Genomic DNA, 27,226 nt, shown 5'->3' with positions numbered 1-27,226 from the left:
GGAAATTCAGTGTAAAATAGAAGTGATATAATTATTCGTATTATGTTCATTATTTCAAGATTATCAACATGCCAGCAAAGGAACAAATTAAACCAATGGATGAGAGATTTCTAATTAGGCACCAACTGCTCAAAAACAATTCATCGGAGAACCAACTCACTGTGGCCATTCTTCCCCAGAATGGCAAGACTATTCGATGTGTTAGGATTCATAATGGCCACTCGACCTCCCAAATATCAAGGCCGTAAAAATCAATATCAATCATTTTATATCATTAAATAAATCATGACATATTAGCCGAATCAATCTTTGTTATTAATAGTCGCCTATTTCAAAACCATTGCTCAACCTAAAAATCATATTCTGGTTATAATAGTTTCAAGTTCAATAATCCATACTTAGGGTAAAATAACATATATACATATATCAAAATATAGAGACTCGACATGAGTTTGTCCCGCACACGCAGAAAGCCTCATTCCAAAAATCATAATTGTCAAAAGAGGTTTTCGAAGAAGACATACCTCAAATTCTGCTAAATTATTCCAATGCATGCTCAGATTCTCAAACAATCACTCTACATACAATTGGAGTGATAAAGATTAAAACTTGATCAAATCTAGTTTTCCAGCTTTTTCATGAAATTAGGGTTCAAGCCTAGAATGATGTTTTAACAATTCAAGTCAATACCAACTACTCTAACCTCTTTCAATGGTATATACTATCTCTAATTCATCTAATAAACGTCATAAGAGATCAAAGATCTTTCCTTTTGAAGTTTTCCCAAAATTCCTCTTCATATATTTGTCAATTTTGCTCATATTCAAATATGGTTCTAAAATAGCAACAAAATCAACTTTGTGAATGTTAATAAGATTCTTAAGATAGTGATTGGCTTTTTCTGTCCTCACTCCTCTAATATATTAAAAAATTGCATTTTTGAAAACTAGATAGCAGTCTTTTTTGTTTCCTTTGCTTTAACAATATTGAAGGTGTTTGCTTTCTGTTTCTTTCCTCCTTTCTTATTCTTATTTCATTTTTTAATTGCATGTGAGAAGTCAATGGTGTCTTCAATAGTTTGTTGTTGTTGTAGCTGATCATAGGGATAACAAAAGTAACTCTATTAGGTGAGGCCACCTTATACTGATGGTCTGTTTGTATCCTGGTTTTGAGCAGTTTCAGAGTTGAGATCAACAACCAAGTCTAAGTCTAGCATGTGTTTAACCACTGAAGGGAGGCTCAAATATTTCTCAAAAGTATTATCCACATGTGTTTGGTGATCCGAACTCTGGTTGGAATCATCTTGATCATTGACAGAGTGCTGCTTCTTGTCATTGCAGGAGCTAAATATAAATTATTTCCTGAGGTTGTCTTAACCATTGGTTTACTTTGTATCATCATGCTGAATGGAGTCATTTTGACCCACTTCTTATATGTTGATATCACTATGTTCAACATCTCTATTATCATTTAGATTTATAAGAGTAGTGGATGTAGCATCTTGGTCTTTGTCCTTAGGAGCATGTTTAGTAAAGACCTTCTTGTTCTTGTACTTATCAACCCGTTAAACAAAATTGGGTTCCAGAAAAACTTTGGATTCTTTTTGGGGAGCTTCTTATTTTTGGTTTTCTTTTTCTTTGCATTGGCCCTATCAATGATACTGGGCTCTGCTTCCTGACCTACTTGATCCTTCTCGGTGTGTTGATTCTCATTAGCTTCATCAGTCACAAGATTGGGAGTACTGTCAATTTTCTGCACAATCTTAGTAACCTACTCAACATCCTTGTTATTGGTATCTTTACCAACATTGTCCCTGTCAACAGTTTGTTGTTCAATTTCTTGTTGTTCGGTAGCCTTTTTTTTTCTTTCTAAAACTCCGTAGTTAACCATTATATGCCCAAGTTTTTTTTGCAGTTTATAATACTTGGGAACCCCAGTTTCTGCATAAAACGAGTTTGAGGAGCATCTTCATGGATTAAACCAACATAGACAGATTCATGTTAAGACTTAAGGAGGTCAATTTCCACTCTAATTTTGGTCATACTTGGCCTAGTTCTACCTTTGTAGCCAAATCCATCTCCAAAGGAGTACGAATAGAACTCACAAAATGTTTAACGTAATACCAAGTATGCATGTGGAAAGGGAGTTTAGGAAGAAGAATCCATACCCGAGCAACAAGTAAATCTTTTTCAAGTTTAAAGTTTGATGACTTTTTTTGGAGCCATATGTGTTGCCCCACAATTTATATAGCCCGCCTGTACCAGACAACATTGAAGTCTTCCTGGTTTGGAATATCAAGGAAAACATTGAAATTATTATAGACCCCAATCTTGGTGGAGCCTTTAATGGTGATCAGCTCCTTAAATTGGGAATGTGTCCTATCAATTTGAGGTCTAGCCTTAAGGGACTTGCCAACAATTGTGAGCCTACACTTAGCGGCCATTTCGTAGTAGTCAGAGGCTTTAAAAATTATAGTTGGAACACCATTGTAGGTGGTATGCTTAGCTTTGACAGATTCCTTGAGTCGTCGAGCATCTAGGGCAGACGAATTTGGAGATGAACTGATTGTTGTCGCATAAGAGTTTTCGCAACAATTCTTTAGTAGATGGCTCTGTCCATGGAGAGATCTTGTTGGCCGTCTAGACACGCCTTATCGGCGGTGTCCGTTGGATCCATAAGTACGGAGCATGCGGAAGACTCGTGTGTGTTAGAGAGCCATTAGGAGAAAAATTTGAGAGAGAAAGTAGCCTCCACATTTGAAATTTATCTAATGGTTTACGTAATCCGAATTCGTGGCATATAATCTCATTAAAGAGGTAAAGAGTTCTCTAAGGGGGAACATTTCATATCAAGAAGTTCTCATTCCAGGAGTTTGACCTGAGATCTTTGACAACATGGAATGTATTTTTTTTTTCTTGTGGACCAAACAAGGGATATGCATAGTTATGTGTTGTCCATCACCTTATCAAAAAGGTACTATATGTTGTGCATCTTGTTTTCCCAAAGAATCTATCAGTTTTATGACCATTACTTTCTTATGTGTAAGCGCAAGTGACTAAACACTTGCTTTCTTTCTACTTTTTTTCTGAAATATTATTGAAAAATACTTTTGAATCTTAAATTAGAAAATGGTTTATCAAAATATCACTATTACTCATCCATAATCTCTCTTAACTCTCTCCTTTTATCAAACAAATTCTTCTCTTAATTTTATCTCAATTTTATGGTTGATCCTGGAAGTGTTTGAAAAACATGCATCTTATTATCTGCGGTCTTTGTGTATATGGCTGGTTATGAGAAATGTCCAACTAGTCTAACCAAAATAATTGGTGAAGGACGAATAACATATCTATGACCTTTTTCTTTTGAGGAGGAATTGGATAAAGTAAAACGTGCCAGCTAAATGCCTCAACAATAATCGGAGATATGTTTACCACTAAAAATGGTTTTAGGAAAATTAATTAAATTTGCTAAAAATAGGATTAAAGACAACTGAATCGTGATCATCGCAAACTCTCTTTGTTCGTGGTTAGTCCCGGAATAACTTTTATGAGCAGGAATATAAATGATCGGAAAGTAAATAGACGAGATGTTAGAACATGTGAAGAAAACTTGTTATATTCAGAGCTTAAGAGTGGTGTTTTAGGGTAAGAAGTGTTGACACCTAATTTTTGACCTACCGTAAGTTATTTTAATTACTCAAAGTCCTTGGATGATGAATAAAATGAGTTATGCACTTTGAAGGGTTTAAATAATTTTTATATCAATTGTTCAAGTCAATATTTCACTCCTTTAAATTGGTAAAATATTGTTTATGACATCATAAATTATTTAAAAATTAATTGGTACTTTTTATGACATTTATGAGGTATTTGTTAGATTTAATCAAAATAAAAAGGGGAATTTTGTTTTAAAAAAATAAATAATAATCATTTATTTAATTTTCAAAAATCAAAATTAACAAATACTTTATTCCCTTCAATTCAAGGAGTTTGAGTAATTTAAATAATTAACCATTTCATCCCTTAATCCCTAATTTTGTATAAATGTAATTTGTCAAAATTATTTATAATTATCTATAAATGTTTTAATTAATTAATTAATTAGGTGGTCATTATTGCAAATTGATTTTTAAATTATTTGATTATTTTGTTATGGCCACAATTAATTTAACCAATTCATGGTTTAAGGAAATTGGGATCATTTTTGTAAAATTAGCCTCTTAATGGCCTTAATTGAAATAGCCAAATTCATTGGATCAAATTAATTAAGGTCATTAATGCAATTTAATTTAAAATCTGTTAATTAGGCCAAATATGGCCATAATTGAAATAACTAGTTAGATTAAAATCAATTGAGGCCAAATGTGGCCATAATTGAAATAATCAGCTAGATTAAAATCATTTGGGGCCATATTCGCAATATTAAGCCCATAACACAGTTGGCCATTTTTTAAATTATTTCAATAGGTTAATTATGTCCTAATTTGTTTATAATTAAAATATTATTACCAGTAATCAATTTTTACTTGTTATCTAATTATTAATTTATCTATTTTTTCTCTATATATACATTTGTATACACCAGGTATACATATATATGTATACACTACAAAAAAGGGGCCAACCTTATATAAAAAAAATTGGACCGAGTCCAGCCCAAAACAGGCCAAGACCCGACCCAATCCAGTCAATACAAATAAAGGGGTAGATCCCCTTTTTATTTTTCATTCCAAACGACCCCTTTCCCCTTCCCTTTCTCTCTCATCCCTCTTTCTCGCAAAACCCTAGTCGCCGCCTATCTCTCGTCCCAAAAATGGAAAAATCATAGAGCAAGTGTAAAGTACACAACTTTTGCAGCGTTATTTACATGCAACGAATTACTTCAAAGGTTGTTTTTACCTATATCTTTCCAAAATCGGTAACAGATCCTTTTTATTTTGCTTTTCTTCTGAAATTATTTAGTCAAAGTGATTATTGTTGTCTTATTTTATTGTATTGTGTTCATTTTACTCGATTTCCATTGGTTGGGGGTGAATGGTTTGGACGGAGTTGAATAAGGCTCTGATCTGGCCATCAATTTGTTGTTAAGTCATTTTGAGCCACAGATTTGCTTTACAAGTTCATTTTCTGGTAAAGATTAGTTGTCCCACATCGATACTTTGAAGGTTTTAACAATTTCTGGGGTTCTATTTATAGAACCCCACCCTTACCATGAAAAGAGGTCGGAAAAAATTGGAAAAAAACTAAAAGAGGCTAGAAACTTTAAATTCAGGCCTCTCAGTATAAAAATTTTAAAACTTTGACTTAAGTTGAGTTTTTTTCTTAGTTCTAAAAATTTGTTTCTTCTTGTTTCGAGTTTGGTGTTGCTGAGTGTGGGTTTTGGAAGCACAAAAATGCTTTCAAATTCAATCTTGACCATAACTGCACTTTAAAAAGGTACATTTTATCTTTTTGCTTATTTTTGTTATTTTTCAGTAGTTTGTTATGTGATAGTGATCTGCTTGATGTTAGATTATCTTTGGTTCAATTAAGTGGTAATGTGTTGTTCTAAGTGATGCTTAAGTTCATTAGATGTTTGGAAATAGAGATTACTTCCTTATTTTCAAAAGTACATGCTTAACCTTAATATTGGTTGTTAATATGGATTCAATGTATGAGTCTAGATAATCTATTGATGTTGTTCTATAGATAGGAATGTACAGATTGTTGTGTGCTTTATTAGATGTTGAAGTTCCTGTTTGGCTGCTCAATCCTTAAACATGACAAAAACATGATTACATGAATCATAATAGTAATTTTAGTGAATTTCTAGACTAAAATTAATCCTATGTGAATGTAAGAGATTGTTAAGGTACTGTGGTGATTCATCTTGAACAGTCTAAGGTAGTACTAGCTTTCTTGATGAGATTGTGTAAATATGAGTCTTTAATCTGCTTTCCTAAGTCTATATACTTTGTCTATATCAATTAAATAGCATGATTCATGATTAGGACAATTAAAGGATCATGATTGAACTTAAACAAAGCTTAAAGAATCTAGGTACTATAGGAGTCTCATGATGTGGTCAAAGCACCAGAGTAAGACTAAATGGGGTCTGATTACATTTGAATAGGCCTAAGTATACCTTAGTCTGTTTATGTATGCTTGTATTGGTTTAAAAAATGACCTTGGCTAGTTGTATCTTATATACTGGATGTAGGTATATAAAATAAATAGCATTCTAGAATATGATGTAGAAGTTCTAAAAAATGAAGATTGGGAATAAGGTCTATTTGTTTGGCATGATGTGCTCTTATCAGATCCACTAGAGGCTGATATTGGCTTGTGAACCTGTAAAATCATCTAAGAAGAGTTAGGATACTTAGATACCTATAAAATAATTGTGTGATATGACTGTTTGTTTTGATCTTTGTGCCATCAAACCCTCCCCTTTTCATGTCTGGTTCATGCTTGAGTCTTCAAAAGGGGTCTAGTGGGGTTAAAAAAGGTAATTGAGTCCTAATATGCTCTTGACTGATAAAAATGATTAATCAACCAGTGAAAAGGACTTATTTGAGTCTAAGGGTTGGTGCTCAGTCTAAACTTAAGCTTTTAAATGATTAAGATGTTCAAATCTTTTTAAAGTGGTAATGTCTAAAGGGAATTCAAAATAGTTTGCATAGTAAAGACCCTAGATTGAATTGATTGAAATTTTTTGGTCAACTAGGTGTTTAGATGAAATTTGGTTTGAGGGCAGTGTCAAACTAGTCTTGACCACAAGGTCTTGGTGGCTGCCACTAGGCATGAGGATAAGGTAGGTGAGACTGTGAGATTCACAGAGATCTTGGGATTGGTTAGGAGGAGTTCATCATGCCCTGGGGGATCCTTGAGATTTTATGTTATTAAAATCAAGTTAAAACAAAGTTGAGGGTCTGTCATATTTTCTGCCATAATTAAAGGGATTAAAAACTACTATTGACTAAGCTCTCGGAGTAAGTTATTTACCAGAGCCTGAATCTATGTTTTCAGAGTTTAAACTTGCTTGCTTTGTGTTGTTTAAGAATGACTATGTTTAATAAAACCTATATGATACATTTATGTTTGACCTGTCTGTGTTGTGTACTAGACAAAGTTTGGACCTGGGAAGAGGACTTTTTTTTAGTTAATATAAGATTGGTGGGAATCCTTACTCTTGAACATGAACTGTTGCATTCAGACCTTAATGTGCATTGTAGTGTAAATTTGGATTGAAAAGGTAAAGTTGTACTCTGTTTAATAAGGTTTGTCTCTATCCTGCTGGTGTGTTTAAAGTCCTATCATGTTTAGAACTGTAAGATGGAATAAGTAAATACTGAGTCTGTGTCAAATAATAGATAAGTGATAAGCTGAAATTGGTTTGATGTTGTTGTTTGGGGATGTTGTGAGTACTCTTAAAACATTTGTGAACCACTTGGCATAGGGTGGTCTTTTCAAAGACACCTCAAAGAGAGGGCAGGGAAGAGTCAAGCTAAGCTTGACTCATAGTACCTACCCTCCAAATGAGGGGTGTCATGACATAACCTATGGACGATAGGGGGCATTCCTGTCATGAAGGTGCCTTGATATTCCTTGATCCCACTATTTTATCAAAGGTTGGAAATAGAAAAGGGTGGGAAAAAGTTAACTTGTTTGAATATCTAAGGGGATTTAGGAAGAAGAAATTGGTTGCTTCAATAAGGTGATTTTTTCTTTCTTTTTAAGGGAAATGGATTAGTTTAAGGCTGTTAGTAATAAGAGTCTTCTTTTAGAAGCTAAGTAAATTCTGAGTCACAAAGGATTATTTGAAACCTTATGTCATTCTTTTTTCTGTAAGGCTTGGTGATATATATGTCTGCTCCTATCTCTTTTTACTTAAGTGGCAACCCACATGAAATCCTGTTATGTATATGCTATTGCTACTGTTGATTAAAACAAAGGCTCATTTCTGTAGGTTTCTCTGGGAATCTAAATTTGCTCAGTCTCAATTCATTTAGTGATGTTTTAATTCAGATTTCTTGGTGTTCCAACCCTGCTTTGTGATCATAAGTTGTAGGATTTTCTCTTTACCTGCATCTCTTTACTGTGTTTCTGTTAATTGCATTAAGCAGTTCTCACATTTACTACTATGAGGTCTGCTAACATGTGAAGCTGGTGAGTCATTTATTTGATATGCATAAGAGTTAAGTTAGACTTGAATTAGCTTTGGTTTTATCTTTGAACACTGTTCTAAAGGGCAGGGACCAATTATGTGAATGAAATGATCTTAAGGCTAAAAGGTAAACACATAGAGATGGATATACATAGAATATGCATAGATTAATGAAAAGGAAGAGGGATATACATACAGTATACACTTGGTATACATATTACATGTGTTTATCATAGTGTACTAGGTGTATATAAGGGAATAGGTAAGTAATAGATAGGATGTATACACGAATGAAAGAGATAGAAACTTCACCTAAGCTCAAAACTTTCAAATGAAAATTTTCTTTTAGAAGGCAGTTAGGCCTAGCCCAATTCAGGTTTACTTGGAAAATGGGCCAGTTTTCATTAAACCCCAAAGTCAAAGGAAAAAGAGGATGGTTTGTTTGTATCACCTATTGACTAAGTATCTTGAAGCTGTTATGTTATTTTTAGGGGTGTTCATGGTTCGGTTTGGATCGGTTATTAATTAAAACCATAACCAAACCAATTTAGTCAATTTTTAAATGTCTAAAACCATAACCAAATCAAATAAAATAATAACCACCGGTTTGGTTATTGTCGGTTTGGTTCGGTTTAGTTCGATTTTTCGATTTATGACTAGCGGCCATGAAACTTATCAGTAAAATAATAAAAAGTTGAAAAAGACATGTTTTGTTTTTGTTCAAACGATAACTTTTATTTATAGTTTAAGGTGGAACATACATAGTAGAAACATTTTCACTATTAGTGATAGTGTAGTACTCAAGTTACCCAAAGTTGCTAAACTATTACATATAGAGCTAAAAACTAACTTAGTAGTGGCTGCACCATTTTTGTCATCTTAATACACATACCTGGAAATAAAGTAGAGCATAGGAGTTTTTAGTTGTTACAAACATACATATTAATTAAACATAAAGACTACCTAAAATTAAAATTAAAATATATGAAATAAAAAAACTTTGTGTAATGATCCCAAACTTTAGGGCAGTACTTGCATTTTGCCCTCAATTCTCCCATTTTATTAAAAAAAGACTTTGTGTAATGATCCCAAACCTCAGATGTTTTTCTATCATTATGCTCAAGGCTAGGGTCGACTACAAGGAGTCTCGACTACAAGGAGTTGTTCTTTTCTACTTTTTAGGAGGATTACCCATGGAAGAAGTATTAGGGCATTACCCTGTGCTTGAGTTGCAGCAAATGCTGATGTTACTGAAGTATCTTCTATAGGAACCTCCAAATCTGCAACCTTTGTCCTTTTCATATGAAAAATATTAGAAGTTTAGAATCCATTCAGACAAGAAAAAAGAAAGGTATAAATTCGAAAAAAAAAGAAACAACCCAAAATCAAATGGCTGACAAAGAAAGGCTAAAAATTTAAGTTAAAGACATTAGACTCTAATGTGAACTTCTGTTAGTAGGTTTACACTTACAGAGTTAAAAGACTTAAAGACATGAGCTTGAACATCTTTTTAAAAACATGGGCCTTAAACAATCATATACAATAAGTAGACCAAAAATCAAATTAATGATTAAAAGGTATAAAATATTTATAATTATTTATGAAAAACTAATATTATACATGTAAATAATTATAAAATTTATGTATATAATTTATCGGTTTGGTTCGGTTATTTTTTAATAGAACCATAACCAAATTAAATATTATCGGTTTTTAAAATTTAAAACCAAATCAAACCAAATGTCAATTTTTTTATTCGGTTTGCTTAAATTTTCGGTTTGGTTTTGGTTTTAACCAAAATCGTGAACAGCCCTAGTTATTTTTATATGTCATTGCATTACAATATCTGCCTCAGTCTCCTTGTCATGACTTTGAGTTTAATTTTAGTATTGTTTGTTACACACCGGAAAAAATTCGTGTTACCGAGACTACAAACGACTTAGTATGGGCTCAGGGGAGAGTAAAGATATACAAGGATAAGGGATGAAGATTCTGTTATATATGTATAAGAATAACATATAGACGACAGTGGAGGCCATATGGTGTAAGTTGGTTAATACGTTACTTGACAAATAGCCCTCGTAACCGTAAGTTAAGGTGGGGCCCACATGTCGGGATTTTATAAAGGGCATATGACAAGTTATATGAATAGTACATAGGAAGTTCAGCAAGTCTTAAGAGGGACACTTAAGCCAAATATGAGCATAAGCACTCCAAAAGGATGATTTAAGGATACGTTTCGGGTGATCTAGCTTTACGAGGCCAACACACCATTATACGTTGAGAATTTGGGAAAACACAAAAGATTAAAGTTGTATCTAATTGAAATACCTTTCCAGCCAAAGGTCGTGGGCCTTCATGTGACATCGGGATAAAACGTTATGGACGTTTTAAGGAGGAAAGGTCAAACTGGCAGTGGGCTCGGCTCAACCCGACTCCAAGTCGGGTCAGGCCCACTACCTTGGCTATTTAAGGAAACTTTTCACCCATTATCTTCCTCATTGCATGCCAAAAGATCTGGAATATTTTATATAGAGAGAGAGTGAGGAGAGTTAGAGAGATAAAGCAAGGGTTCGATCAAGTTCGAGGCCCCGAATCCCGAGGCTCGTGAAGGATAAAGTGTAATACGAGTTGTCGTCGTCGTTTCAAGCTAAATATTGAGCTTGGGGGATGATATTTTCGTGGTTGAGCTGCTGCTAAGGTATGTATTATTTTCTCATCTTTGTTATTGAGATGATTACGTGGAGATTTAACGGATTAAAGTGTTAGAAATATAGTTATAATTATCGTATACCGAATATTAAGGCGTTGTGGTTTAGGCGATGTTTTGGATAGAATTGTAAGATGAGTTTAGTCAATATTATTGTTGTAAATTGTTAGATTTGTTGTTGTTGTTGGTTATTATCTTAATTTGGAATTGTTGAGTTGGTAGGATAGGGGAGATGCTGTCCAAATCCCGTTAGGTGATAGAATAAATGATTAGTTAGAATAATCTTGTTGGCCTAGTCTTAATCCCTATATTGTTGATGGTATTTTAGTTGACTAAGCTCAGGAAGGGACTCGAGGATTAGCTTGAGGCATAAATAAGGTATGTAAGGCTAACCCTTCCTTCATATTTTGGCATGATCCTTTTTATATGACTCCTAAAGAACGTAAAACATAAGTACTCTATTCTTAGTTGGATTTGGAGTCGATATCCAATGTCTTGTTTCGTTCATGCTATACTCTTGTTGATAATTCGAAGGAAGCTTCTGCGATACATTATACTTACATGTTCACTACAAGGAAAATGGTAAATGAAGGAAAGTCTAAAACTTGTTCTCAAAATCTCTCCAAAGGGAGTTGTAATAGAAACCACTCTGAAAGGGGTGCAACGTTTTGTAACTTCATTACATACTCATACTGTATATCATATGTATTGTTATTGTTCCACCTGATCAGCTGGATTATGATATTCTTAAGCCGGAAGCGGCTGCCCGAAGGGGCTACCCTAGCTAAGCCGGAAGCGGCTGCCCGAAGGGGCCATCATGACTACGCCGGAAGAGGCCGTCCGGAGGGACTATTATGTTATTAGCCGGAAGCGGCTACGAGTAGGATATTCTATATTTATATTGTGTATGCTAGAATTTGTGTAAGGGACCATATGACATGGTTCAAAGTGCTGTTCCAGGTTACTCCCAAGTTGCTTTCTAAACTTGCTTACTGTTACGCTTTTCCTTGTTTTATGATTCAGTATTGCCTTACATATTCAGTACATATTCCGTAATGACCCCCTTTCTTCGGGGGCTGCGTTTCATGCCCGCAGGTTTAGGGACGCGGTTAAACAATCCAGCCACCTAGGAGGAGTCAGCATTGAGAGTCAGACAGCTCCACTTGCTTCGGAGACTGTTCCTGTTTTGGTATAATTTTGTTTGTATACATTATGGGCACGACGGGGCCCTGTCCCGTCACTTATGCACGGTCATACTCTTCTAGTAGTCTGTGGACAGGGGGGGTGTCATGGGTACTATTTTGCCTTGCCGACCATTGTTTTGTTGTACAGAAGTATCGGCAGCCTCGTTGGCTTGCATTGTGATATGTTACGTATATATAAGTATGTTTTGGGATGTTTTGAGTTACAGATGGACTTTGGTATTCTATTTATAGCTTTCAAACTTAGTTAAATAGACCCTATTGAATGCCATGTTTGAGTACAGGTAACATAAGTTGGGTTATCGGGCAGGTTAAGCTCGGTCACTCATCATGGCCCTAGGTTGGGTCGTGACAAAAGTGGTATCAGAGCAGTTCAGTCCTCGGCATGTTCGCAGACGGTGTCTAGTAGAGTCTTGTTTATCGGTGTGTTGTGCACCACATCTATAAATAGGAGGCTACGAGACATTAATAGGGTGCCATTCCTTCTTTCATGTTAGAGATCGTGCGAATAGAGCTGTGTCATAAGTGAAGTCCTTAATCTAATAATCTTGTATGATTTTAGCGATGACTAGGAAGAGTAAAGCGACAGCAGCCCAGAAGGGCAAATCAGTTGAGGGTGAGGCAGTTATCCAAGCCCCCAGGTCCACCAGAGCTCAGACTCATACTGGGATACACATTCAGTCCTAGAGGTCTCCTACTTCCCCACCTCCGGAGGAGCTCAGAGGGGCACCTGATCCAGCCCCAGCTCCAACACCAGTACCAGTACCTCCAGTCCCTCAGCCGGATGCTTAGGGTCAGGATATGAGAGATGTTATCCGTTTGTTGACTCAGATACTTGCTACCCAGGCTGGACGACAGGATAGGGGTTATGAGTATCCAGATAGGGCTTCTAGTGCCAGGGCCCGAGATTTTCTTACATTAGATCCCCCAGAGTTTAAGGGTACGAACCCTAATGCTGATCCTCAGGAGTTCATAGATAATATGCAGCGTACTTTAAATGTGATGAAGGCGTCAGCTACAGAATATCTTGAGTTAGCTACTTATAGATTGCAGGGTATAGCAATTAATTGGTTTCAGTCATGGAGATTATCATGGGGTAGGGATGCTCTTCCGCCGACTTGGCAGGAATTCTCAGATGCCTTCTTGCGCCATTATATGCCACCCGAGTTGAGGCGGGCAAGGGTTGATAGGTTCCTTAACCTGCAACAAGGTAGTATGTCTGTTAGAGAGTATAGTGTGGAGTTTGATTCTTTAGCCAGATAAGCCCCTTATATTGTGCAGGAAATGGAAGATAGAGTTCACCGATACATGATGGGATTAGAGCCAGGGTTGCAGGAGGTTTGTATGGCAGTAGCGATGCAGCCAGGTATGGATATAGCTCGTATTCAGGCTTATGCTCAAGGGTCAAAGGATCGTAGGGGCTAGCGAGAGGCTATCTCAGAGCAGAGTAGTAGTCAGCCCAAGAGGGCTAGGTCTGAGGGTCAGTATAGAGGTTCCACTAGCGAGGGCAGACCCCAGTATAGTGCACCTCTGCAGTTTCAAGGATCTCAGCGGGGTAGGGAGACTTCCCTTAAGCAGAGACAGAGTTCTTATGCATCAGGTTCTCAGCAGCAGGTGGGGTCAGGGCAGGAGGTGATGCCCCCTCTTCGATGTGCGACTTGTGGGAAACGTCATGTAGGACGGTGTCGTCAGGGTGTATGCTATACTTGTGGTGATCCGGGGCACTATGCTAGAGTTTGCCCACAAAGAATGGGTTGTATTGTTCCTGAGAATTCGATAGTAGCATCGTCACCCTCAGTGAGAGCCCCAGAGATAGGACTCCAGACTTCTTCCGACCGAGGTAGGGGCAGAGGTGGAGCATCTAGCTCCAGTATTGGGTCGCATCGTATCTACGCTCTAGGTGGGAGACCGGGTCCAGAGAAACCGCAGAATGCACCATCAGGTATACCCTTCTTCAGATTATTTATTGATGGATTTAAGCTATATACGAACTGTCCCTTACCACTATGACATGTTGTATTACAACATAAGTTAGAATACAAGCATAGGAGTTAATGAGGTAAATCGAGACAAAAGACTTAGTGAAAAACTTAGTTGAAACCTTAAGGGGGGAAGTGCCCCTAGCATAGCAAGACCATAGCTATAAATCGGGGACTAGGGTGAACGAATAGAAGACTACCCTTGATATGTAACCTTTTAGTTATTATAACATGATACTGGCAGTATTAGATACGATTAATTTGACCTTAAATAATACCGTCATGTTTTACTCTATTGTTTAACTATCCATAAGTTACATATTTCCAACATTCGAGGACGAATGTCCTAAGGGGGGAAGGATGTTACGCCCTGGAAAAATTTCGTGTTACCGAGACTACAGACGACTTAGTATGGGCTCAGGGGAGAGTAAAGATATACAAGGATTAGGGATGAAGATTCTGTTATATATGTATAAGAATAACATATAGACGACAGTGGAGGCCATATGGTGTAAATTGGTTAATACGTTACTTGACAAATAGCCCTCGTAACCGTAAGTTAAGGTGGGGCCCACATGTCGGGATTTTATAAAGGGCATATGACAAGTTATATGAATAGTACATAGGAAGTTTAGCAAGTTTTAAGAGGGACACTTAAGCCAAATATGAGCATAAGCACTCCAAAAGGATGATTTAAGGATATGTTTTCGGGTGATCTAGCTTTACGAGGCCAACACACCATTATACGTTGAGAATTTGGGAACACACAAAACATGAAAGTTGTAGATAATTGAAATACCTTTCCAACCATAGGTCGTGGGCCTTCATGACACATCGGGATAAAAGGTTATGGACGTTTTAAGGAGGAAAGGTCAAACTGGCAGTGGGCTTGGCCCAACCTGACTCCAAGTCGGGTCAGGCCCACTTCCTTGGCAATTTAAGGAAGATTTTCACCCATTATCTTCCTCATTGCATGCCAAAAGATCTGGAATATTTTAGAGAGAGTGAGTGAGGAGAGTTAGAGAGATAAAGCAAGGGTTCGATCAAGTTCGAGGCCCCGAATCCCAAGGCTCATGAAGGATAAAGTGTAATACGAGTTGTCGTCGTCGTCGTTTCAAGCTAAATATTGAGCTTGGGGGATGATATTTTCGTGGTTGAGCTGCTGCTAAGGTATGTATTATTTTCTCATCTTTGTTATTGAGATGATTACGCGGAGATTTAACGGATTAAAGTGTTAGAAATATAGTTATAATTATCGTATACCAAATATTAAGGCGTTGTGGTTTAGGGGATATTTTGGATAGAATTGTAAGATGAGTTTAGTCATATTATTGTTGTAAATTTTTAGATTTGTTGTTGTTGTTGGTTATTAGCTTAATTTGGAATTGTTGAGTTGGTAGGGTTATAGGGGAGATGCTGTCCAAATCCCGTTAGCCGACAGAATAAATGATTAGTTAGAATAATCTTGTTGGCCTAGTCTTAATCCCTATATTGTTGATGGTATTTTAGTTGACTAAGCTCGGGAAGGGACTTGAGGATTAGCTTGAGGCATAAATAAGGTATGTAAGGCTAACCCTTCCTTCATATTTTGGCATGATCCCTTTTATATGACTCCTAAAGAACGTAAAACATAAGTACTCTATTCTTAGTTGGATTTGGAGTCGATATTCAATGTCTTATTTCGTTCATTCTATACTCTTGTTGATAATTCGAAGGAAGCTTCTGCGATACATTATACTTACATGTTCACTACAAGGCAAATGGTAAATGAAGGAAAGTCTAAAACTTGTTCTCAAAATCTCTCCAAAGGGAGTTGTAATAGAAACTACTCTGAAAGGGGTGAAACGTTTTGTAACTTCATTACATACTCATAATATATATGATATGTATTGTTATTGTTCCACCTGATCAGCTGGATTATGATATTCTTAAGCCGGAAGCGGCTGCCCGAAGGGGCCACCCTAGCTAAGCCGGAAGCGGCTGCCCGAAGGGGCCATCATGACTACGCCGGAAGCGGCCGTCCGAAGGGACTATTGTGTTATTAGCTGGAAGTGGCTACGAGTAGGATATTCTATATTTATATTGTGTATGCTAGAATTTGTGTAAGGGACCATATGACATGGTTCAAAGTGCTGTTCCAGGTTACTCCCAGGTTGCTTTCTAAACTTGCTTACTGTTATGCTTTTCCTTGTTTTATGATTCAGTATTGCCTTACATATTCAGTACATATTCCGTATTGATCCCCTTTCTTCGGGGGCTGCGTTTCATGCCCGCAGGTTTAGGGACGCGGTTAAACGATCCAGCCATCTAGGAGGAGTCAGCATTGAGAGTCAGACAACTCCACTTGCTTCGGAGACTGTTCCTGTTTTGGTATAATTTTGTTTGTATACATTATGGGTACGACGGGGCCCTGTCCCGTCACTTATGCACGGTCATACTCTTCTAGTAGTCTGTGGACAGCGTGGGTGTCATGGGTACTGTTTGGCCTTGCCGACCATTGTTTTGTTGTACAGAAGTATCGGCAGCTCCGTTGGCTTGCATTGTGGTATGCTACGTATATATAAGTATGTTTTGGGATGTTTGGAGTTACAGATGGACTTTGGTATTCTATTTACAGCTTTTAAACTTAGTTAAATAGACCCTATTGAATGCCATGCTTGAGTACAAGTAACATAAGTTGGGTTATCGGGCAGGTCAAGCTCGGTCACTCGTCATGGCCCTAGGTTGAGTCGTGACATGTTTGTATTTAATTTACTTCCATATGTGGTGATGCTTGTGCACAATTTTGGGGCTCTGATTGTATACTATGGCAACACTGGTTTAGGGAGTTGAGGTGGTTTGGGGGGATAGGTCTTAGCCATTCACCGATGTTCAGCCATGCCTGGGTTTCATGAAATCCCTTGGAACTTGTGCGGCGTTGGGAATAAGAGTGGTGAGAACCTTTTCCTTTTGTATGACATGATTTACAATTCAGTGAAGCCAATAGCATATGATAAAGTCCTTTAACTGTGCACTTTGTAACAAATTTGATATATATATATGTATAACTATACAAGTGATAGATTCAGTAAAATATAGACTAACCTGGGTCCCTTTGTTTTTCCTCCTCTCACTGCATGGCTATTTGGGCCGAAGTCCAGCCACCCTATTGGGCCAAAGGCATAATAGGGAAATTCCTTCGAAATTGTTAAGTCCAAGAAGAGAAAAGGGAAGCTAATATTATTGAAGGCCCTGTCATGGGTGAGAATGACATGAAGGCCCAACCATGGGTAAATGTCACGACCCAACTAGAGGGCCATGACGGGCACCCGGAGCTAACACACCGAGCACCTCCAGACATACATCTTGTAATCACTTTTGGGTGGACCATAAAGTTAACTCATGGATATCATAATCTGTATATATATATCACAACATAGCGACACCTCTCTAGAAAATCTTCAACAATTGTGTTCATCATCACCAACCGACAAGGCTACTAAAATATTATCCAACAATATGAATTGACAAGGTTGTGAAATATCTACTATACACACATGTGTACGAGCCTCTAGATAAAATACAAGTAACCATAAGGACCAATACCCATAGACTGCAGTCATGAAGTAAGTGGAGTGCTCCTGATAATCCGCTGATAAATCACCTACGGGTCAGATCCGTCTACCTGTCTACCTGCGGGCATGAACGCAGCGTTCACAAGAAAGGACGTCAGTACGAACAGTGTACTGAGTATGTAAGTCATGAATAGCAACATAGTAAGAGATGTCGAACATGGAAAATACCATAATGAACGTACGAAGATAAAGTAATATAAATGAGATCAACGTGTGCCTCTGAATGCCTTTCTAAGGCGAATGTCGTGCATGCTTAGCTTAAATAAAAGACTTTTCCACATATATCCATATATAATATCTTGTCCGGCCATTAAGGCGCGGTAATATATATAGCATCTTGCCCGGCCATTAAGGCACGGTAATATATATAGCATCTTGCCCGGCCATTAAGGCACGGTGTTATCTTGCCCGGCCATATAGGCGCGGTGTTATCTTGCCCGGCCATGTAGGCGCGGTGTTATCTGGCCTGTCCATGTAGGCGCGGTGTTATATATAGCATCTTGCTAGGCCATTAAGGCACGGTGTTATCTTGCCCGACCATATAGGCACGGTGTTATCCCTAGCTGATCAGTGGGATGCAATGCATACATGCATACACATAAAAATACATAAATGAAATCAACATCATCATTAGCATTACCATTGTCACTATATCATTCCCTGAAGAATCAACCATCGTAAGATGAAATCGATAATGTCATGGGAGTCTCGAGAATCATGAACTTAGACAGCACTGGAAATAGAATCATTATCTTCACTATATCTCACCTCGAAGGAACGAGTAACATGAGGTGAGACCATCAACAATGAGTAAGATCAAAGGATTCATGGAATGGCTCAATAATCTCATAATGCTCTCAAATTATAGCTTCGGAGTTTCTAGAAGATAATCATCATCATCGTCACAATCATCATGGAACATATTTCATTTAACATCATAAGAAGCTTTAAGAGTCATGAACTTCTAGCTTTTGAAAACAAGGAGGTTATGAAAACACTTGTGGAATCATAACATAGGAATCATGCCTTTGAAAGAAGGGGACGAGCCTTAACATACCTATTCAACCTCTTATTACCTATACTTATCCGCCCGAGCTCGTAAATCTACATTCAAGAGGATTCGCATTATCGTTAGACTCATTATTATATACTTGTGCTAGGATTTCATATTACACCATTCTATATCCTGCCAAAAAGCGGGCAGCATCTCCCCTGTTTATATGCCTAGCCCAAAATTATAATTCAGCAACCAACAACAACAACAACAATACCAACATCCACCACAATACCATTACTACCAAAATACTCCATAAATTATTCCATATGATATTTATCCCATACTTCAGCCAACACAATTACGATACGACTATTTAACAGTTTTATCTCCGTAAATAAACCAAGTTTAACATTAATAATAAGAGATTCATACCTTTTTCCCGGTAATATTGCTATATCTCCACTTTTTCCCACCTTGAGCTGAGCCAAACTCCTCGTTATACGATTCTACAATCGCAACTATACGCTGTCTGGGCCGAAATTCGGGGAATTCTACTTGATCCGCGTTAAAATTTCATAAGTGAAGGTTGGGGGAAGTTTCTGGAAAATTTGAGAGGCTTTGGGTGTGTTTTGGAAGAGGAAAGAAGGGGGTGACCCCTTTATATAACGGTCCAGGTTCTGCCTGGACCGACTTAAAATTTACTCAGCGCGATCGCGCTGCCAAGTGGCGCGTTCGCGCTGAGTTGCAGGGTCCTCTTCTGCGCGTTCGCGCCACCTTTTGGCGCATTCGCGCAGGGTTAATTCCCTGCCCTGACAGCCGATCTTAAAACGCGCATAACATTTGATCCCGATATCATATGAGGGCCCACGACCTATGGTTGGAAAGCTATTTCAATTATCTACAACTGTCATTCTTGATGTGACTCCAAATTCCAAACTTATAATGTCATTTTGGCCTCTCCAAGTCGGATCATCTGAAAACATATCCTTAAATCATCCTTTTGGAGGGCTTATACCCATATTCGGCTTAAGGGTCCTTCTTAAGACTTGCTCAACTTCCCATGTACTATTCATATTACATTTCATATGTCCTTTATAAAATCCCGGCATGTGTGCCCCACTTTAACTTACAGTTACGAGGGCTACTTCAACGTCTATACTTGAAACGACCCATACTTACGAATTTCAACGTACAGAACCACGGGGTGTAACAGTAAAAATGGTTAACTAGGGGTTTGGTACACCCCTAGTCTACCTCTCATTCTTTAAATTTTATCATGCCAGTTTTCTTTGTTGATTAAAGTGTTGTATTTGTATGTTGTAAAACAAATTCACACTATTATTGGAATCATTTATGGTTTGAACTAGGCATCTTAGGTAAACGGTACATATGCCCTTTACTTCGACTTTAGCCCCCCCCCCCCCCCCCCCCCCCCCCGCGCGCGCATGTGATTTTCAAAGCCTGACTTAATATAAACGATTTTGAAAGAATAAAAATGGCTAAGTAAATCAGTAAAAAGAATGAAAGGGATTAGTTCATTTACTGAAAATATTGCTATCATCTTCCTAAACAAAGAAAAACCAGGCTTGACATTTTTTTTTCTTTAAACCAGAAGAACATTTTCTTGTTGTAAAATAAGTTTCAAAACTTGTTCATTTTCTTCTAAGTCCAGGCAGAAAAATAACTTCAAAGCTACGCGTAAATGTAGTGTGCTTTTAAATGCCAGAAACAAGTTCTTTCTTTGGACTAAAAACCAGTTAGAAAAATGATTTTAAATTCACAGATATATAGTGTATTCGTACACCAAAACACAGGTATTTTCTCTGGACTAGGTTCAGTCAAAAGAGTATGGAATTTTGAGGGCTAAGGCCCAACATAAAATCACATTTTTTAAGTCCCACTTAACCAATTTTTTAGAAAGGATGAGAGAAAACACGTTTTCTGGGTTGAGCCCAGTAGCTAAAGGAAAACAATAAAATTTTGGGCTAAAACCCAATAGGCCTAAAACACATAACTAATTGTCACAAAAAAGCATAAATTTGGGCCAAAGCCTACGCCAAAATGTTACTTTTATTTTTACAAAATTATTGGGCTTTAAGTTAAAATTCCAGGTCCAAGAAAGATAATTTGATTATATGAGCAAACCTCTTATAAATTAAACGGATTAACTCGGACTATGTATGAGTCAAGTATGAACAAAACTCATTTATCCCATAACTGAACTTTTGTATCTTTACAAAAACTACTACTATCCTTATATAAAAGGAACTAATTGTATCCGGATATTATAAATCCGAACCTAAAATACACTATCTATAAAGGGAATATATTCAATTATTTTTCAAAATAATATCCAAATGACAGATTTTCATAATGCGGGATATAAACACATTGAAATTCGAAGGTCAACCGTATAGTACGGATCCTTAATACTAGGGTGCCTAACACCTTCCCTACGGGATCACCAGAACCCTTACCTAGAACTTTGGATTAAGAAGGATTTTTCACTGTGTATGAATAAACCCTTCAAAACTGGTTTTCCTAATTTCCTAAAAATTGGGTGGCGACTCTTTTAAAATAAAGTCCGAAAGAGCACCAATGATTTCGAATTAGCTTTTCCGAGCGCTAACCCCACCCGAAAAAATGCGAACCGTTACAAGAAGTGTGAGAGATTAGATGTTTATTCCTTCTCCAAGAAGGTATATTTATTTACACACGGCCTAGACGTTTCACCGTGAAAGTACAAGTGAAATGATGTATAAGCAGTAAAGGGGTTTTTTCCTGAGTGCCTTGGACCAAGTAAGATCAGCCCCTTCCAGGTGGCTACTTTTGACTGGCTTTCCTAAAAAACTCGGGTTTCACCCCATACAGTTTACATACAGTGCCCTACCTTTCGGGCTCTGGATTGTTCATGCCAGGAAAGTGGATGAGTAACAAATTTCTTGGCGAGAAAGGAAGTGATACAAACTTCTGACACACGAAGTGGCACGAGTCCCTTTGTCAGTCGCTTTGATCACACGCGATCTTACACATTTAATGCTCTGAACACGTGCCCCTTAGCAGTAAATAACCTGCCTACGAGCTGGCTATTGAGTGGGGGTATTCCGGGGCACAAGAGTCAAAGTAATGATTGGTTTCCCCTTTCTGAGGTAGCGCCCTTATAAACCCTCTTCGCCTTCGCCCTTCTACCGGATCCTCAATTTCTTCGAAGTGCTTTCGTATCCATCTTCTGAATCCCTTTTACATCTTACTACTTTGCTTTAATCATTTAATCATCATGTCTTCACTAATGCTTCTCACCTCCAATGCTGCAAATCCTTCTAACACCGCCATACGGGATGATTCTGTTGCAATTATACTACCACCCCCTGCTATCTGCAGCCAGTCTCACGTCGATGAAGGGGTTTCTAGAAAGAAGAAGAAAACCCAATAGGATGACCCTACAAGACTACAGCTAACTCGATCATGCTAAGGGAATGATCATTTGACAAGGACCTTAAGATCTCGATGTCTTACTCCAAACCGTACTACGACCAGGATAGAGTGGTTGGAAAGTATCCCTCTTCTATCTGGTCAGTCGATATCTCTACTGTTAAGAAGGATTACGACTGCACGAATATCGAGGTATTGGCCCCTAGGGACATGAAAAGTATAGCTTTCAGCAACCCAAGGTACTCCTTCATCCACACATATCCCTTCTCACTCAGACCTAGCGGGCAGATTGACTAGGTCATACTAGACCTCTACCCAACTCGGCCCAACAATGTAGAGGATGGCAGTGTGCCTCTGATATCTGTTCGCTCAGGTTAAGAAGGGTATCACTCTTGCCCATTTGATCCGACTCTATGCTCCAAAGCTCTTTCGAGGGTTAAGTGATTAGCTTGAGCAAGTGAGGCCGAAATTTCACTTGACCTTGAGAATGTTTCCTTTTTATTCCGTCATTTCTCCCTATCTTACTTAATTTCCTGCTTCCTCAACTCTCTTCTAGGAGCCTCCGATAGTGGAAGGCCTATCCCAATGGGTGCAGAAGATTTTAGATGACTCCACGTTAGTGTTCCGGACGTGGAAAGAGATTTTCCAAAGGAAAAATTCAAAAGGCAAAAATAACAGTGATTTAAGCCCCTTTTAATTTTCCCGGCATGTCTTCTGGTTTTGTCTTCGTTTTTAAAAAATTTCATCCTTTTTTCGACAGGCCTTCCCAAGGGTTCTTCAGTCTACCTTATCGTCGATATTTTAGTTGACCTGAAGGTTTCCCAACTTCAAATTCAGCCGGTCCTAGAATAACGTAACAAGGCTCGTGAACCGACACCCATAACAAAGAAGTTTGGACCTCCTCTGGCCCCCAGCCCTGAGAAAAGAAGGTAAGGTAGGACGAAGATGAAAAATTTGAAAGTGATGAGGATGAGGACGAGGACGAGGCCGAAACTAAGTTTGATGCCGATGCTTTCAGAGGCAGAGAAGCTCGGGTGCCCAGGACAATTCCCATGGTGAGGTTAAAATACTCTTAAGAGAGTCTGATATTTCGGTACATGTAAGTTCACCTTACCGAGCCCCGTTTGTTTCTTCCGGCCAAAGGAGTGAAACTTTGGGTACCACTCCAATTGACGCCCCTACATCTTCTTTTGCAGGCGTTCCCCCTGCCTTTATAGTCGGTCCGAGAACAAACTTTGCCTCCAGGCCTGCCTGTCATCTGGTCGTCATGACTTGGCGGACACTTATCTGGCACCGCTCTGTGATCCCCTCACTAAGTACGGTGTCATTATGATGGTTCCAAAAGAGTCCAATATTCTTTCGAGACTAGTTGGGGTGGTCAATTACATGAAGTCCCCGGCTACTAAGAAGGATCAATTCATACTAAAGGATGGCCCTTTGTGTTTGTCGATGATGAGGAAGACGTCATGACCTCATTTTACTGGCATAAGGATCATGGAACCTTCACGCTCTAAGCCCGAAGAATGTATCGTGTGGTCGAGGTAGAAATTACTTGCTTTACGTCCAGGGACCTCTAAAGTTTTTAGCCCATAGGCTTTTTTTGATAGGTCCTATTTAAGCCTGCGCGTTTGAGTCTGGAGACTTATTGCAATAGAAATGGATAAGGGAAAAGTGAGATACTAGTCTCATTCTTAAAGATTGGGGAAAACAACCCTATCAGTAAATGGACCCTTGTGTCGGGGTGGGTATGATATGGTATATTACGGTAATTGAAACTTTGGTTCGGTAATTTCGGTTTTCAGTTTTTATAAGTACTATACCATTACCATACCAAATAATTCAGCATGGTTCGGTATTTTTACTTTTGGTTCCAATATTTTGCCGTACGGTAAATCAGTAAAAATAGTTTGTTTGACTTGGACTTACATATACTCATATTATAGAGAATTATGACTTCAACTATTAAGAAACGTCTCAATTATATCATACTAACATCATACACGTGTAAAAATATTCAAAAGAAAGTACAAACAATTCCATTCATTACTCAATTACACAAAAAGGACATTTCAATCAAGATACTTTGGTCTACAAAAAGGGCATTTCAATCAATTATACCAACTAACACCTTACACATGTAGAAATAGTCAAAAAAGGTATAAACAATTCCAACATTTAAGCAATTAGTTTTGTACTAATACTAGATTAAATATTTGTTAGTATTATAATAATATATATAAATTATATATGTAACTATATACCTCAGTATGGTGTACAGTATTTTGGTATTTTCTTTATAAATACCAAATACCATTTCTTAAAAATACATACCAAATATTGTAATACCCAAACAGCAGTATCAAAAATTTTGATTTCGGTATGGTAATCGGTATCTACCATACCATGCCCATCCCTACTTGTGGGGCTGAAAACTTTTACATAGATCAAAATCTTAGAAGTAGAAAACCCTTGGCCCACTTGGATTAGTCTTGGTGTAATGTGGCAGTTCTAGTGTTGTTGCTGGTAAGCGGGTGAACTCAAGTTAGTCTGATTTTTATCTTGGAGGTAACTCTCTCCTCTCCCTAGTCCTCGAGTACGAAAGTTGAGGATTCAAGCATTGGAAATTAATACAGGGGGCCTTCTTTCAGGAGTCCTTATGTTAGCTAACAGTAATACGCTTTTCATTCGTCAGCTCATTAAAAACCTTGTCGGGAAAATCCATTTGGGATAAAACCCTCGGCTAAAGAGAATAGTGCCACACATATTTTAAGATTCCAGCTGGGTTTGGTAAACACTTGAGCGCTCATTTGGTTGCTCGGGTTTGTCGAGTTAGTCCTAGTCCTATAATCACAAATTAGCAAAATTGTTTTGACTTCAGGGGCGTACCTTCTTTTTGACGGTAGTGTCGCTCCAGGTAGTTAGATTTTTGAGTTTTTGCACCATTTCTTATTCAGAACAACATCCTTTTCTCTGGGGGTATTATTTTTGCAATGGGTTTGGGTACCGAGCATAGCCAAGGAAAGAATTTTGTGTTTTTAGGCACAAGGTAGCATACCCCGATAGAAATTGATCGCAAATCGGCTAGGATTTGTGAATTATTGGGCGAATTATTGGCAGAGCAGTGCTGATAAACTATATCATACTCACTCTTTTCTACCAACCATTTCGCTAATCTACCCCAAAGCTCCGAGTTGTGTAGAATGCTCTGCAGTGGGAACGTGGACACCACACAAATGGGATGGCATTAGAAATATGACTTGAGCTTATGAGTGGGATATCACTGGTGCCAAGACCAATTTTTTCGAGTGAGGGTATCGGGATTCGGATCACACCAAGATTTTAATAACATAATAAATAGGAAGTTGCGTACCTTCTTCTTCCCGTACTAAAAGGGTGCTGAACGCGACTTCGGATAAAGCCATGGTGCAAGCAGTTATTCCCCATTCTTTTGTTTTACTATTAAAGAAGAATGAGATAGGTACTCTGGAGATCCTTCAAGTCCTGCTGGTATTCTGGTGTGCACGTGAAGTCATTAAGAATTCATGGCACCGATTTGAGATCTCGGCACGAACCCCCCCATGGTAACTATCCTTCCAGTTAGCCTCTCCACTGCCTTCGTGTTCTCCAATGCATCTGGAATTTCCTCAATTCCTCTGATTTTATTCGAGGTTACCTCTATCCATTTTTTTCGAAATGAGGAAATTGAGAAATTTTTCAGAGCCGACCCCGAAGGCACATTTTTTTCAGGGTCAGCTTCATCAACGGCGAATTTATGTAGAAAATGGGTCACATGAACCCATGGTCACCCAACTAAACTCGGTATACTATGTGTATAATTTATAAAATATACCTAATATTAACTGAAAGAACCAATGGTCAAATGAGACTGATTGGAGCACTGGTTAGGCGCCGGGTTTAATTCCTTAAGGTCGATGGATTGAACCCAAATTGTTGCACTTTTGCATTTTCTTTTTAATTTCTAAAGCAGCCTTTAATGTTTTCCTTTTTATATTATTTCTAATTACCTAAAAGGCAAAATATAGAACAACATCAGTCAAAATGAAGTCTTCTCCTTTCTTTCTTTCAAATCAAAAGTTCGATCCCATAGGTCCAAAACATTCACGGCCACAGTGCAAATGGTACTTCCCCTCCGAAACAAAGTGATGACTCCAACCTGGAAATTAATTTTTTCTCAAATTTCTTAAAACACATAAACCCCCAAAATTCAAAAACTCAAAAGAACCAACAAATTCAGAAACCCAAATTCAAAAATCAATAAAAAGACAAAAAGGGAGTTCGAAACACAAATTTAAGACTTACCGGGCACCTTGTTGTTCTGAGATATTTTGTTTTCGAATTTAAGAATTAAAAGAGAGTTAAGAACCGGACACCTTATTTAGGAGCAGAGCATTGCCTGACTCATTCCACTCTGGCACAGGTAGTGATAGCCATTGATTTGAATCGTGAAAGGAGGAGGAGCAAAGTTAATGTTGGCAAGGAGAAAGAAGAGGGAGAGGGAGTGAAAAATCCACAAAGAAGACGCGACATTTCAGTTTTCTTTAACTGAAGACGCCACAATTTTTATTTATTTATTTATTTAAAGAGCAGGTTTTTTTTGGAAAATAAGGAAAATGGTTTCAACTTGAATTCAAGACTTACCGGGAACCTTGTTGTTTTGAGATACTAGTGAACTTTCTCGCGTTTCGCGCGATCATAAGTATCTCATTAGATTCATGATTGAATTTCATCTAATACTCAGAATAGTGAAGTAATCACAAATTATATTTTATGAAATCTAAACTTTTAAAAAATTCCTTATATATATATCAACCGTTATGAACTTTGATGAAACTTAGCTTCTCACAAAAACAAAACAACAACAAAAAAAACTAAATGTAAAAACATCAACTACATACTTAGTGAAATTAACATAGAAGTAAATTAGCGTATCAACAAAAAAGCCTAAAGCAAAAGTCTATGTGAAGAGAAGAAGCCCTGATATAACTGATAAAATTGTTGTCATGTGACCAGGAAGTCATGGATTTGAGCTATAAAAACAACCTCTTACAGAATTACAGTAAGACTGCATACAATAGATTCTTGTGGTCCGCCCCTCCCCAGACCCCGCAGACTTAGTGCACCAA

General features: G+C 37.8%; 1 protein-coding gene across 1 annotated transcript; it reads left to right on the top strand.

Moving 5' to 3' along the window:
- Positions 1-12,861: 12,861 nt before the first annotated feature.
- LOC132624230 (uncharacterized) lies at positions 12,862-26,649 on the top strand. Its single transcript, XM_060339040.1, has 5 exons — positions 12,862-13,197; positions 13,342-13,426; positions 13,661-14,002; positions 22,843-22,898; positions 26,521-26,649. The coding sequence occupies exons 1-5, from the start codon at positions 12,862-12,864 to the stop codon at positions 26,647-26,649; spliced, it is 948 nt and encodes a 315-aa protein (XP_060195023.1).
- Positions 26,650-27,226: the final 577 nt, after the last annotated feature.

This window comes from Lycium barbarum, chromosome 12, assembly GCF_019175385.1.
Source record: "Lycium barbarum isolate Lr01 chromosome 12, ASM1917538v2, whole genome shotgun sequence".
Classification (NCBI taxonomy): Eukaryota; Viridiplantae; Streptophyta; class Magnoliopsida; order Solanales; family Solanaceae; genus Lycium; species Lycium barbarum.
The sequence above is the reverse complement of the archived record's forward strand: the minus strand, read 5'-3'. Positions and strand labels throughout refer to the sequence as shown.